Source organism: Phocoena sinus, chromosome 15, assembly GCF_008692025.1.
Source record: "Phocoena sinus isolate mPhoSin1 chromosome 15, mPhoSin1.pri, whole genome shotgun sequence".
NCBI classification, from domain to species: domain Eukaryota; kingdom Metazoa; phylum Chordata; class Mammalia; order Artiodactyla; family Phocoenidae; genus Phocoena; species Phocoena sinus.
Genome location: NC_045777.1, coordinates 84,038,850 through 84,053,205, shown reverse-complemented (window position 1 = coordinate 84,053,205; position 14,356 = coordinate 84,038,850). Strand labels below are relative to the sequence as shown.

Here is a 14,356-nt window from a genome sequence, read left to right as displayed (position 1 = left end):
CATATTTAGGTGCTTTGATGGTCTGTGCATACATAATTGTTACATCTTCCTGTTGAATGGACCCTTTTATAATTATATGACTTTGTCTCTTGTGATAGTTTTTGACTTAAAGTCTATTTTGTCTGATATAAGTATAGCCAGACCTGCTCTCTTTTGATTACCATCTGCATGGAATATCTTTCTCCATCCCTTCACCCAACATGTGCCCTTATATCTAAAGTGAGTCTCCTGTGGACAGAAAATTGTTGGGTCTTGCTTTTTTATCCATTTGGCCACAGTATGTGTTTTAATTTGAGGAGTTTAGTTCACTTATATTTAAAGTAATTATTGATAGGTAAGGACTTACTATTGCCATTTTGCTAACTGTTTTCTGTTTTGTAGTTCTCCTGTTCGTCTCTTCCTCTTTGTTGTGGTTTGAGGATAGTTTTGGTAGTGATATAATTTTTCTCTTTATTTTTGTGTACCTACTGTAGATTTTGTTGTGGTTACCATGAGGCTTGCATTGAATATTTAATAGTGTTAACAGTCTGTTTTAACCTGATAACAACTTAACTTCAATCGCATACAGAAACTCTGCACTTTACTCCCCCCTCCACTTTGTTATGACAGATTTTACTTCCTTTTACATTGTTTCCATTAACAAATCTGAGATAATTACTCTTACACTTTAGCCTTTTAACTTCTAAACAAATATTTAAAATGATTTACACACTAACATTATATATATATATAATACTCAGTATAAATTAAAATTGTAATTTTGGTCCTTAGTTCATTCAGAGAGAGAGAAAAGGAGAATGAAAGGGAAGGGGAGCCAAGCCCTGTTCTGTGTACATGGAATCCTTTCTCTGCTTTCCTCTTGTTGCCACCTTAATTTTGACCATATCACATGTTGATGATTATAATTGTACCCGAACTTTATTTTTATTATTTTTTTTTGGCTGCGCCATGTGACTTGCAGGATCTTAGTTCCCCAACCCGTGCCCCCTGCAGTGGAAACACGGAGTCCTAACCACTGGGCTGCCAGAGAATTCCCTATAATTGTACCCGAATTTCATTCATTCTCTCCCTCCCAGTGATTCCCACCTCAGTGATGCCGTGACCTTCCACATCAGTTTGTCTTTGGTAACTCCCCTTCTTAAATACTGTGATGGAGTCCCCATTGCACGTATGAAAAACCCTTTGTTTGTCCTATGATCTGACCTCTCTCTCACACACACACACACACACACACACACATTCCCCTTATACTCTATACTATCATTCCCTACTGTCATATATTTGCAGTTCCTACCAGATTTTCCTTGCCTTTGCTCAGGCCATGCCTCTTGATAGGAATATCCTTCAAACATCAGAACAATTTATTTTTCATGATTCTGCTGACATGTAACCTCCAATGAGGCTTAACTTGACATCAGGATGTTGAATTTGACTGCTGTCTTCTTTGTGTCTGTTCTGTACTTAAATGTACTTCCGTCATAGCCTTCAGTGTATTGTTACCACACAGCAGTCTCTTACATTCATCTCACTCCACCAGACTACAAATGCCCTAGAACAGAAGCAATGTGGCATTGAGCTTTCAACCTCAAGCACCATGCAGAACACCAGTGACGTACCTGGTCTTCCGTAGATGCTTGCTCACTGAATGGATGGATGGATGAATGGATGAATAGAGATCCAGAAGTGAGATATTTTCTAATGATCTTTTTTTTTCTCTCCCACGAAATGTCGTACAAAGTTAGGGGCATGCTAAGCTTCCTATATAACTTAACATGGGGAAACCTGACCTCCGAAGGTGGTAAGATCCATCTCCTCTACACCTTTGCCATAATACTCTGTGCTGAGCACTCCAGTTTAATCAGGAGTGTGCTGTTCCAGGGGTCGTTATCATTCAGAGACGTGGCTGTGGGCTTCACCCGTAAGGAGTGGCAGCAGCTGGACCCTACGCAGAGGACCCTGTACCGGGATGTGATGCTGGAGAACTACAGCCACCTGGTCTCCGTGGGTGAGGAAGGCTTCCTGTGTCCCCCCTGCCCGCCGCTTATGTCTGAGCTCCTTTCTTTTCTCTGTTACGTAAGACCCCGTTAAGTACTAAAAATGTTTGGCCTTGGGTTTCAACCATCAGTAAGTCTTGTTCTCATCTCACCTGGATTATTTGTGAATTTTCCTCCCAAGTGAAATAGCTATTCTTTGGCTGAGATGTAAATGTCCATTAGGCAGTCTGAGCCTTCTGCTTCCTTGGATGGCCCAGGTGGCTCAGCAAAAATCTTGTAACTGTTTCTTACGAATAGGGTGTCAAGTCACCAAACCAGCTGTGATCTCCAGGTTGGAGCAGGGGCAAGAACCGTGGATGAAGGAGGAAGAGATCCTCAGATGGAGCTTTCCAGGTGAGAGAGAACCAGCCTGGAGGGGGACAATGGACGTGAGATTCCAGGAGGTCACAAAGCAGAACCTCAGATTATTTTTGTTTCACACATCTGTGTTAAAAGCCTTGGATCTTTGCAAGCAGCTATGGACATCTGACTCAAGACCTTGAAATGCCCAAATGATTCCTGCTACCTGCATACATCACACGTCACTGCGTGATTACTCTCCTTTCCCTGGATTTTAGAGAAAGACATATTCTTTTAAAGTTTATCCATTCATTCTATTCCACTGCCCCCTTCTAAGACCTTGCTTTCTCAGTCTTTCTCTAGAATCTTCAGGCTTACGCTTGTCCCCATGGTTATAAAACAGGCTTTCTCACGCTTTCAGGGGTTCATAGATTTGTCCTATTTTAAAATAACTGTGTTATTTTGTGTCACTCATTTTTATTTTAGTTGTCTTTTCTTTCAATGCCTTAAACAGTTATTTTCTACCTTTTATATGACTTTAAATTCATCTTCTTTCAAGACTATGTAACATGTCCCCATTTTGTCTGATACGTTATAACTGAAGCTTTTCCCCCATCTCAGTGTGATCCCACAGGGAGCCGAGCCTTTGTTTTATTCATCTTTATTTCTGCACGACACACATAGTATATATTGACTAACCCCCTCTACTGTCTAGGACAAGGATCCTTTATCAAGCATTTGTTCAGGGCAGTTGTTATTAATCAGGGGGGTACCCCAGACTCACTGGGGGAGCTTTAAAAATGCCCCCTGGCTGTGTCCCAACCCAGAAAATCCTGCTGGGGAAGATCACTAGGCATTGATTTTGTCTCTTAGGAATTCAGCAGTGGGGCTCAGGGAACATAAGTATTTCTAAACACAGGAATTTTCATGGTTCCACTGGGTATTAGTGCCCAAGGTGAAATAGCGGGGTATTTGTGGTTTAAAATGTAAGTAAAGGAAAAGCAAATAAATATCTAAGCATAGGCTGAAGAATTCGACAGTTAAGATTCTCCAAGTAGATTCCACAGTGCTGTGGAAACCAGCTTGCCCAAGGAATGTCAGTATGGGTTTAGTGGAGGGGCTGATCTGCAGGCATATGGGAAGGGGACACGTAGGGTTGGGTTGTCGGCCAGATTTGGTTTTAAGGGAACCAAATGAAGAAAACGGTCATCTGAGCAATCAGAACACAACAGGGAATCTTCCCAGGGCAAGGACGGCTTGCATTCGGTTCTACGGTTCTTGTGTCGATGTACTGGACATCGTAAAGACCACGTAGATCCATGTGAGAATAAATCGCTGCAGAATGAACCTCTGACTCTAGGAGAATTCCTGTAACAGTTAAAGAACTTGATGCTTTGAGAAAATTAATTTGATATACAGAATGGAGGGCAAGTTAAGGTGGGAAGGGCACAGGAAGTGCAGGTGAGAGAAAAGCCTATTTGCAACCTAGGAATAAAGTGAGGGGAACTCACACTTCATTCATCCCAAGTCCTTTGCTCATATTTCCTAAACACCCTTCTCCCTAGAGTCCCCTGAAAACTCTGGTCTGTCTTTAGTCTTCGTTCATAATTCCTAAATACCCTTATCTCCTGATGGGGCCTCCTTATTAGGTCTTCCCCTTACCTAGGGATGCTAGAGCTAGTACCGGCCTGTGATGGCCAATGGTGGCAGAATCCTCTGGCTCTGCATTCTGTGATGTCATCCTCAAATTGGTCACATTGGGGAATGCTTTCACCATGGAGATTGGTAATCGACACAGATCGGGTTTTGTTTTTCTCTTGGTGACCTGGTTCATCAGCACATCAATGCCTTGAGTCCACTATCCTCTAGTTTTTCTCTTGCGTGTGTTTTCACCTTCTTCCCAATTTAATGTGCGGACTTGATAATAGCAGAGCTTACATATATTTACCGTCAGGGTTTTATCTGTTATCAGTTCTCTCTCTTTTTTTTCTTTTCAGAAGCCAAGGGAGTAGGAAGTGTTTGTAGTAGGATTATGATTATGATTATTTAATCTGGGCAATCAGGTTTGAAACCATGAAGTTAATCCTCCTTCCAAACATTTCTGAAATAGTTTAGTTCTGTGACGTGCTCCTGGAAAGATAACACGTTTGTGTCCTTATTTATTTTTTTCCCCTAGAAGTTTTGCAAGTTGATACCCAAGTAGAGAGACAACGGGAACACCAAAACAAACTTTTGAAGCAAGTTGCACTCCTAGACAAGAAAAAATTGACCACAGAAGGGCACAACGCATGTAACACAGTCGAAAAAAACACCTGTCAGAACACAAACGTCGTTTCTTCAGGACAACAGGTGCCTAAGTGCGAGTCGTGTGGAGCAGCCTTGCCGGGTAACGCAGGCGTTACTCCTAACGCGTACCTTGCAAGAAGGAGATTTGAATATGATGCACAGGGGAACTTATTTCTCTATTCTAAGCTGGAAACTCCACGTTCTGGGGCACACCCACGTGAATGTAACCAATGTAGAAATGCTTTAAGCCATGACCAAGCCCTTAATGCTGATCAGAGAACCGACAGTAACGAGAAACCCCACAAATGTACCAAATGTGGGAAAGGCTTCTCCCATAAATCAGAAATCATCACCCATCAGAGAGTCCACAGGGATGAGAAGTCCTCTGGATGCAATGACCAGGGGGATGGCCTGAGGGAGGAGAAGGTTTGCCTCAGCAAAAAACGTCCGGGAAACCACACAGACGAGAAACCCGGCGGAAACGGCAAATGCGGTAAAAAGCTCTCCCCAGAAACAAGCCTCTCCATACCCGAGGCCATTCTGGCTGGAGAGAAGCCTTATAAGTGTTCAGACTGTGAGAAAATCTTCTCCCACAAGTCACGTCTTATTGAACACCACAGATCCCACACGGGAGAGAAACCCTATGGCTGCGAAGAATGTGGGAAATCTTTCTCCCGGAAGTCATGCCTCATTATCCACTACAGAATCCACACAGGAGAGAAGCCCTATGGCTGCAGCCAGTGTGGGAAAGCCTTCTTCCAGAAGTCACACCTCATCCTTCACCAGAGGACTCACACTGGAGAGAAACCCTACGAGTGCAGCGAATGCGGGAAGGCTTTCTCCCAAAACTCCTGCCTCATCATACACAAGAGAACCCATATAGGCAAGAAGCCCTATGAATGCTCTGACTGTGGGAAAACGTTCTCCCAGAAGGCGAACCTCATCAGACACCACAGAATTCACACCAGGGAGGAACTGTACGGATAAAGTGAGAGAGAAGTTTTCATCAGGAATTCCCAACACATCTAGGAATGAAAACCCTGTGGATTTTGTGAACATGGAAAATCCTTCAGCAAGAAGTCCAATGCCACTGTGGGCAGACCTTCCTACCTACTTGGAGAACTAGGAAATGCTTATTCTCTTAAAACTAAGGATAGAAGGGTAATGATGCTCTAGAGGGATCTATTTTTATAGGATAAACTTAAACTTAACTATGAAGTGTATCTGTGTCTACATTAACTGTGGCTATTGAGCTCTAAGTGAATAATTTAAACCATTAATATAACAGATTGAATAAGCCGCAGAACAATCCCAGGGGTGTGTGGGGACTATGTTCCTGGAAATGCTACATAAACAGAATTTTATTTTACTTATTTTTGAACTGCATTTGTAGTTGAACATAATTGTGAACTTGTAGACACAGATACCATAATATGTAGGATGACATCTATCAAGAGTTTCCACGCTGAATGACACCCTTTTGTCTTTAATATACGTTATAACTGGGATTTACTATTCAACCGGAAGTCCATACACCGTACCACATACCATTTGGTTTTTTGTTTGCTGGCAAGCATTACAGAGCCCCCCTGGATCTGGAAACCAGCAATTTCATGACATCCCCTGATCTCTCTCCATCAACTAGTTTATAAGTCATGTTAAATGAGTAAGGTTGGGACTCCCTTTTCTGGCAGTATAGTGGACCACCTAAAGTGAAAAATGTTCCACTGTAAACCACTTGAAATTATGGACAATAACAGGTAACATTCTTTTAAATGCATAATTCAGCTTGCAAGAAAACCAGTGAGGTTTCCAGGTGCCAGTTCCAGAGGGAACTGAAAACTGTGTGAGTTGATGCTGTAAGCTGCCCTGTAGGTTTGTTTACCCAGAAGCTTGGGTGTTAAAAGCTATAGGCAGAAGGCTTGGCACTGAAATACCTCATAAATTGAGAAATTTCAAAAGCCTGTACATATAGGGAAAGGATGGACCAGAGAAAAACCTGCTCATTTGCTCAGGAAGCTTGCCTGTCTTTCCCTGGACTCTGGTAGGGAAAGAATTTACCCTGATGATTCACAAGCTGTGACCTGGACCTCTTACGAGTTAGAATTGTGAATTTGCCCTACTCATGCCCCAGTTGAAAAACTGAACAATTAACGTAGAAATTTGTCCTGGTCTTTGAAGCAACTTTACAGAAGCAAACACAAACTACTCTTGGAGAAAGACACCCTCAACCTGTGTTTCCCAGGTTTCTGACATACAAACCCAAGATGAGGTCATAATCCAGAATAATAAAATGTGAAGAAAGTCAACAGACATTTTAACAGAATGAAAACCTCAAGTCTTTTAAGGTGATAGAAAAATCTGAAATTCTATAAAAATGACTGTCTTGAAAAATGATAAAAAACAAAGAATCAAAACTGCATGAAAGCAAAGACACAAAGAAAGATAACTGGCTTATTTGGAAAAAGAACCACATAGGGTGTCTAGAAATGAAAAATATAGTCACTGAAATTTAAAACTCAACGTTAAAATATTCTACATGTCAAACAGATTATACTCAGCTGAAGAAAATGGGAACAGGAAGGCAGAGCCATAAGCCAATTCACAGAATTCAGTATATAGAGAGGTGGAAAACGTGAAAGAATGGGGGAAGAGACATACAAATGAGAAGAGCAGGCACTTCCCTGGCGTCCAGTGGTTAAGACTCCAAGCTTCCAATGCAGGGGGCACGGGTTCGATCCCTGGTCAGGGAACTAAGGTCCTGCACGCTGCAAAGCACGGCCAAAAATACTAAAAAAAAACAAAAAGAGAGAGAAGAGCAAACAGGAGCTCCTTAAAGACAAAATGAAAAAAACGGAAGAAAAGTAAATATTCAAAGATGTATTGGCTCAGATTTAACAAAAGATGTGCATTAACATGCATATGTGTGTGAAATACATATGTATATATATATGCATATATAGACATGCAATATATGCCTAGCTGAATAACTAAAAATAAGTTCACATCTAGATGTACTCGACGTATATCCGTCCAGAGTTTAGCTAAGCTGCTCTCTAGTATTGCTGCCTCATCACCCATCGTGTTTGGTCAGATGGCTGCAGGGACCTTAAGCTGACACAAGCCCCTTGTGCAAGGACATGCCCTATAGCAGCCGCTCGGCCACAAGCAGATGTAAGTCCCTGGAGTGACTGCCCCGCAGCCCTTGTGATCAATAGTGGCTCACCTGCCTCCCAGTGCCTGTAAGCTTTACGCACCCTTTAGCCAGGACCCCCGTGAGCTTACCAAAACCCTGCTCTTTGGGTTTGGATTGCCCAATCTGGTCCTAACCTAGAAACCCCAGAGCACTCCCCCGTGGACCCTAATACAGGGATGTGTGCCAAGTCCAGTCCCTGTCTGCACTCCGCCTTGACCCGCCCCCCCCGGGGCCCCTCCCGGTGTGCTGTGTGCTTGGTCCAGGCCCTGTGAGTAATAAACTTGCCGATTTCGATTTCTCCGTGGTCTGTTGCTGAACCCACTCATCGTCCTACACCCTGTGCTCCACTTAAGTGTTAATTTCACGAAGTCTTCACAGTTGGGAACAGGATGGTAGAGTCTTGCAATCAGCTGGTGGAGAAATGCCTTTGTCTGGCAAACGGGCTGTGGCTGTGTCTCCCACAGGTTGCTGCCCCGTGGAGGGTGAACTCCCCCAGTGGGTGTTAGACTTTGGGTGTACTTCCCCACTCTAGGCACAGACCCAGCTGCTGACTGTTAGGAGACTTGGCCCCGGTTTCCAAAAGGTCCTGTCGGGGCAGGTGAGGGCTGAGATGCACCCTGCCATGAGCACTCAGCCACCACCGACTCACCAAAGCACTGGTTCTAGGCTCCGAGGTCCCAGCTCCGGTGATCCTGCTGCCTCTGCGCTGGTGGGGGTGAGCCCGATCCTAGTGAGGGAAGCAGCTGTCTATGAGTCCGGCTGCCCGGGATTCCACTGCAGACCTTTATGGTAACATCCCCAAGGCCAAGTCAGTTGTCCGCGTGGCGGGTAATAGAGAATTAGAAGCTGAAACTTGAAACCGTATGGCATCTTCGAAAGTTGCTGAGTGAATCTTGAAAGTTCTTATCACAAGAAAATAAAATGTGGCAATTACATGAAGTGATGTTCACTACAGTCACCACGGTGATCATTTCGCAATGTACACAAGTCGCGAATCATTGTGTTGTACTACCTGAAACCAATAGGATGTTATGTGTCAATTATCTCTCAATACATAAATAAACTGAAACTTGAAACTTGCTGCGTCTCAGGACTCAAAATATGTTGAAAGACTTTGTACAGCAGGAGGGAGAGAAAAGGGTCCAGTCAGCCTTTGAAAGTATCTCAATCTGGCCCGGAGCTGCTACTTCCCACCACAGAATTCGGCCGAAGACCCAAAATGCCACGCCGTGCAGGATCCTAGTTCCCCGACCAGGGATCAAACCCGTGCCCCCTGCAGTGGAAGCGTGGAGTCCTAACCACTGCCAGGGAATTCCCTGCATAACCTTTTAAAGGAACCTGGGGATGGAGGGCCACCATCAGCAGACGCAGGCTGGGCCTCTACCCTGACGTACCTCAACGCCAAAGCAGGTGCAGCCACCTGTGCTCAGCAACCTGACAGCTCCCACCAAGGCTCCCCACCAGGCGGTCAAATGCAAAGGTTTCTTTGGTTGTGGTCATCACTCTCAATCATGTACAGTACGGATAACGGGACTGCTGGTGGCCCTCAGGCCTCACCTGGTCTTGGGAGATGCGCTGAAACAAATCAACCACAGCTACCAGGCCTGTTAGACTGCCAGCCCTAAGTGTCTCTTGAGTGAGGACTTCCTCATAGCCGTAGGATTTGGGAAGGAATTGACGGGGGGCTTCCTGTGTGCCTCAGGGTCCCGAGCACTGGCCTCAGGGAGAAGCAGAAGGTAAGAACTAAGACGGCACGGACAGATGGACAGAGACCCCCTTTCATGAGATTGCTTTTTGTCTCCTCCTCCTTTTTTAAATTGAAGTATAGTTGGTTTACAATGTTGTGTTAGTTTCAGGTGGACAGCAAAGTGATTCAGTTATACTTATGAATCTATCCTTTTTCAGATTCTTTTTCCTTATAGGTTATTATGAAATATTGAGTATAGGGACTTCCCTGGTGGTGCAGTGGTTAACAGTCCACCTGTCAATGCAGGGGACACGGGTTCAAGCCCTGGACAGGGAAGATCCCACGTGCCGCGGAGCAACTAAGCCCGCATACCTAGAGAAAGCCCGTGCGCAGCAACAGAGACCCAACGCAGCCAAAAATAAATTTTAAAAAAATTGAGAATAGTTCCTTGTGCTATACGGTAGGTCCTTGTTCGTTGCCTATTTTATATATAGTAGTGTGTATCTGTTAATCCCAAACTCCTAATTTATCCCTCCCTCACTTTCCCCATTGGTAAGCCTAAGTTTGTTTTCTATAATCTAGAGATTATCATACTAAGTGAAGTAAGCCAGACAGAGAAAGACAAATACCATATGATATCGCTTATATGTGGAATCTAAAAAAATAATGCAAATGAACTTATCTGCAAAACAGAAACAGACTCACGAGATTTCTGAGGCAGCTGCTAGTCATTCTGGTGTCCCACGTTGCCTGCACAGATCAGTCCTCCCCAGCCTTCGAATCAGTTTTCATAGACGTGCGGTTTCTCCAGCCAGGAGGTTAGGTAGGCGGTATTTACCGGCACTGATCCTGGCTCTAAGGCTTTCCTGACCGACCCTTCAGGAGGCATTTTTAGGAAAAGTTCCCCCTCACGGAATCTGGGACCCTGGCCTTGGGGGTACAAGCAGAGCTATCAAGTTTTCCGAATGCAGTTTATTATGTCAAGACACAAACGCGTTGCTTCTAAGCCTCCCTGCATTGGAAAGTGGGGTCCAAGCTGTCCAGCTGGGGTTTTCACAGCCAGCTCTGATGCTCTAAGACCCCAGAGAGGAGTCAGTCTTAGAGATTCTTGTCCTTGGCAGGACTCGAGAGCCGTGTCCCCTCCCTACAGCCAGTGTGTGAGACCCCAAAAGAACTCAGAGCTTGTCTATGGCTTATTCCTCCAACAAACATTTATTAAGAACTGCCAGGGTCATGGATCTTAAAATGTAAGAACAGGATCTGCAATCTGGCTTTATGGGGCTCACAGCCTAATTGTGAGTGGGGAAGTGGGGGAGTGGGCAGGTGATTGGGAAGTGAAGCAGATGCTGAAATTACATTTTAGAGTGACAACTGTTGTAACTGAGAGGAGGAAGGAAAGGGTGGCGTTTTAGTCCGTTCGGGCGACTACAACAGAATACCATAGAGCTGGAGGCTTATAAACAACAGAAATGTATCTCTCACAGTTCTGGAGGCTGGAAGTCCAAGATCAAGATGCCGGCAGCTTCAGTGTGGTGACAACTTTCTTCCAGGCTCATAGACAGCTGCTTTCTTGTTGGGTCCTCACAGGGCAGAAGGGGTGAGGGAGCTCTTCCAGGCCTCTTTCATAAGGGCACTAATTCCATTCAGGAGGGCTCCACCTTCATGACCTAATCACTTCTAGAGACCCCACCCCCTAATAACAAACTAATAATGGTGATTAGATTTCAACATGTGAATTTGGGTGGAGACACCTTCAGTCTACAACAGGTACAGTATCTGGACTGATCACTGAGTAATACAAGGGATTTTCATAAGTGGAAACAGAGTGTACCAGGGGCAAAAAGCAGCATGAGTGAAGGCATGATGATTTGAAGGCTTGTCTTTGTGAATAGCTTGAACCAGCCACAGTTCATTTCATGTACAACAAACTACATGGATCTTAAGGATGCATCTCTGTGAAGTTCTGCACAAACACCCACATAACCACCACCCAAGTCAAGATACAGAACGTTTCCAGTACCCAGGCAACCTCCCTGTGCCCTCTGCCAATTCAAACCCTTCCCCCAGTTAACTACTATGATGACATCAACCGCCACAGATGAGTTTGTCATTGGCCTTTATTTCAATGGAAGCATCCAGAAGTGTCCTTTGTGTCCTGCTTCTTACACTCAGTATTACATCTGGGTGGTCCTTATTTTTTTGCCAGTAGCCGTAGTTCATTCTTTTTCATTGCTGTGTAGTATTCCGTTGCATGCATACGCCACAAGCTGTTTGTATCTATTCTATGTTCATGAATGTTTGGATAATTTCCAGTTTTTGTCTATTATAAACAGTGCTGCCATAGACTCCTTACTCACTCCTCTTCAAAAGATTCTGTGTGGCTATGATTCAGAGCAGTGGTTCTCAACCAGGGGTGATTCTGTCCCCAGGGGATGTTTGGCAATGTCTGGTGACATTTTTGGTCATCACAACTTGGATGGGGGAGTGGTGTGTGCTACTGGCATCTCCTGGGTGGAGACAAGGGGTGCAGCTAAGCGCCCTACAACGCACAGGGACAATCCCCCCGCCACCAGAGAGAACTCTCCAGCTCAAAATGCCAATAGAGGAACTTCCTTGTGGTCCAGTGGTTAAGACTTCACCTTCCAGTGCAGGGGGTGTGGGTTCGATCCCTGGTCGGGGATCTAAGATCCCACATAGCTCACGGCCAAAAAACCAAAAACATAAAACAGAAGCAATGCTGTAACAAACTCAATACAGACTTTAAAAACGGTCCACATCAAAAAAAAAAAAAAAAAAGTCACTAGATGCAGCAGCAGCAGGCTGGAGTCTGATTTTGGAGTCCTTGTCTGCTGCACCTAGGTTGTATCCAGTAGGCTTCGGGGAGTCACAGATGGTTCTGGAATGTGAGGTTTCCATCCAGGGGTGGTGGAGAGATTTCAGAACAGGCTCCACCTGGCATCCAGCATTTGGTGACATCAGCCCGGTGGATGGCGCCTGGTGTCCTGGGGCCGACCACCCGCTGCAGTGCCCCCTGCATGTCCTGGTTCCGCAGCATGTAGATGGCCGGGTAGAGTGGGGAAGTGAGGTTGATGTAGATGAATGAGACCAGCCTGTCCTCCTCCAGGGAGTGGCTGCTCGGTGGCCTGGCGTACACGGCCGTGGCGCAGCCGTCGTGGAGCATGGCCAGGCCACCGTGAGATGGGACGCCACCGTGTTGAAGGCCTTGCGGCGGCCCGCAGCCCCAGCAACGCCCCAGGATGACCAGCACCGTCCTGGCGTAGGAGAAAGGATCAGGGCCAGAGGCAGCACCGCCAGCAGCACGCAGGCCACCAGCAGGACGTGCTCCTGCAGGTCCCGGTTCCCGCAGGCCAACACCAACACGGCTGGGAGGTCACGGAAGACGTGGTTGACTAAGCCCCCATGGCGGAAGGGCAGTTGGAAGATGGCCGTGGTGAGGCCCAAGGCCAGGAGAGAGCCCCCAATGCAGCAGGCGGCGAGAAGGCACCAGCAGAGCCCCGCAGTTGTGAGCTGAGGGCGGCAGACAGCCGGGTAGTGGCCCAGCAGCAGGCAGCCGGAGCCACAAAGAGGCCCACCTGGGCGGCCCCCAGGCGGCAGGAGGCCGGCCAGCACGCGCGGAGTCAGCACTGGCGCGTAGGCCGCCTCCTCGGCAGACAGGTCCCCCAGGAAGAAGTACGTGGTGGGTGCAGGGCGGCGTCCACCACGGCCAGCCCCTGGATCAGCAGGCTTCCTGCCAGCGTGGCAAACAGAGGGGCAGGTGGAGGGCAAAGGGCAGCACCCGGGGCCCCAGGGGCTGCCCGGAGAAACCCAGGATTACAAACTCCTGTGGGGCGGTCCAGTTTGACGTGGGCCAGTGGCTCGTGTCGGGGCCTGGGGGAGGATGGACGCACAGCCTGGAGAGGAGCGTCAGGGCCTCTGCCTCTCCTTGGCCCGGAGCCCTGCGCCCAGCCTTCCCTGGCCCACCCGTAGCTTCCCCTCCCGCCACCCTTCCCAGGGCTTCAGCGCTTTCTCCCCAGTCCAGTATTTTCTACTCCTCATCTCCTGCAGCCCAACATCTTTCAGGGAACTGAGATGTTCGGAGCCACTGTCCACTCTCCCTTCCAGCCTCCTGTGCCCCGTGCATCCCAGGGACCCAGGTGTCTCCGTCACGCCTGTCCACCGCCCTGAAGTTCTGGCCAGCCTTCACACCGGCGGCACCAAGGAGCCCGGCCTCCCGGGTTCCAGCCTATAGTGATGACAACGGTGGGGCGGGGGGCTGAACTCCGGAAGAGGGCTGAAGGGGTCCCCATTTCTGCCGGCCAACCCAGAATAGCATTAGCATCTCTGGCTCACAGAGGCCCCGCCTCCTTCCCCTGCACTTGGCACCCCTCGGGGAGATCACAGCTCCCAGCTCTTTGCAGATAGACTCGTGTGCTCCTCTCTTACCTACCCCGGCCTTTGCTTCCTGTCGTATTTACTTGCCATTTCTTCCTCTTGGCTGGATTCAGGACAAACCCACGGTACTCCGGGGCCTGTGCCTCTTGGGCTCAGTTACAGGGAAAAAAAATGACCAGGGAAGATGGCCCACCCCCTCCACGTTATGACGAGCAGCCACCTTCCTGAATGATAGCACCCTCTTCCGTGACTTATGCCCTACATCTCTCTCACGACCCACTCCCTTCTCTTAGCTGCATTTCCGCCAACACTTCCAATCCAACCAGTCTTGAACTAAATCCGTTCTTTCCACTCCCTCCTTCTGAGGGAGGAGCTTGCCTAGTGCCAAAATTGGAAACCAGGAAGGCCTGGCAGGTGAGTTCCCTCTCCTGCTCCTTCAAGTACAACAGGGCACCACGTCCT

At 47.0% G+C, this 14,356-nt stretch overlaps 1 protein-coding gene across 1 annotated transcript; it reads left to right on the top strand.

Moving 5' to 3' along the window:
* The first annotated feature begins 1,460 nt into the window (after positions 1–1,460).
* Positions 1,461–8,876, top strand: LOC116739559 (zinc finger protein OZF-like). Its single transcript, XM_032603955.1, has 3 exons — positions 1,461–2,005; positions 2,292–2,387; positions 4,510–8,876. The coding sequence occupies exons 1-3, from the start codon at positions 1,654–1,656 to the stop codon at positions 5,604–5,606; spliced, it is 1,545 nt and encodes a 514-aa protein (XP_032459846.1). The 5' UTR covers positions 1,461–1,653; the 3' UTR covers positions 5,607–8,876.
* The last annotated feature ends 5,480 nt before the right edge of the window (positions 8,877–14,356 follow it).

What these genes read in the sequence shown, in the direction of transcription:
- LOC116739559 (XM_032603955.1), top strand. Translation starts at nt 1,654, where the DNA reads ATGGATGAATGGATGAATAGAGATCCAGAAGTGAGATATTTTCTAATG. An exon ending in CAGCCACCTGGTCTCCGTGG is followed by an intron (nt 2,006 to 2,291) that starts GTGAGGAAGGCT and finishes TCTTACGAATAG; the next exon opens with GGTGTCAAGTCACCAAACCA. An exon ending in CCTCAGATGGAGCTTTCCAG is followed by an intron (nt 2,388 to 4,509) that starts GTGAGAGAGAAC and finishes TTTTTCCCCTAG; the next exon opens with AAGTTTTGCAAGTTGATACC.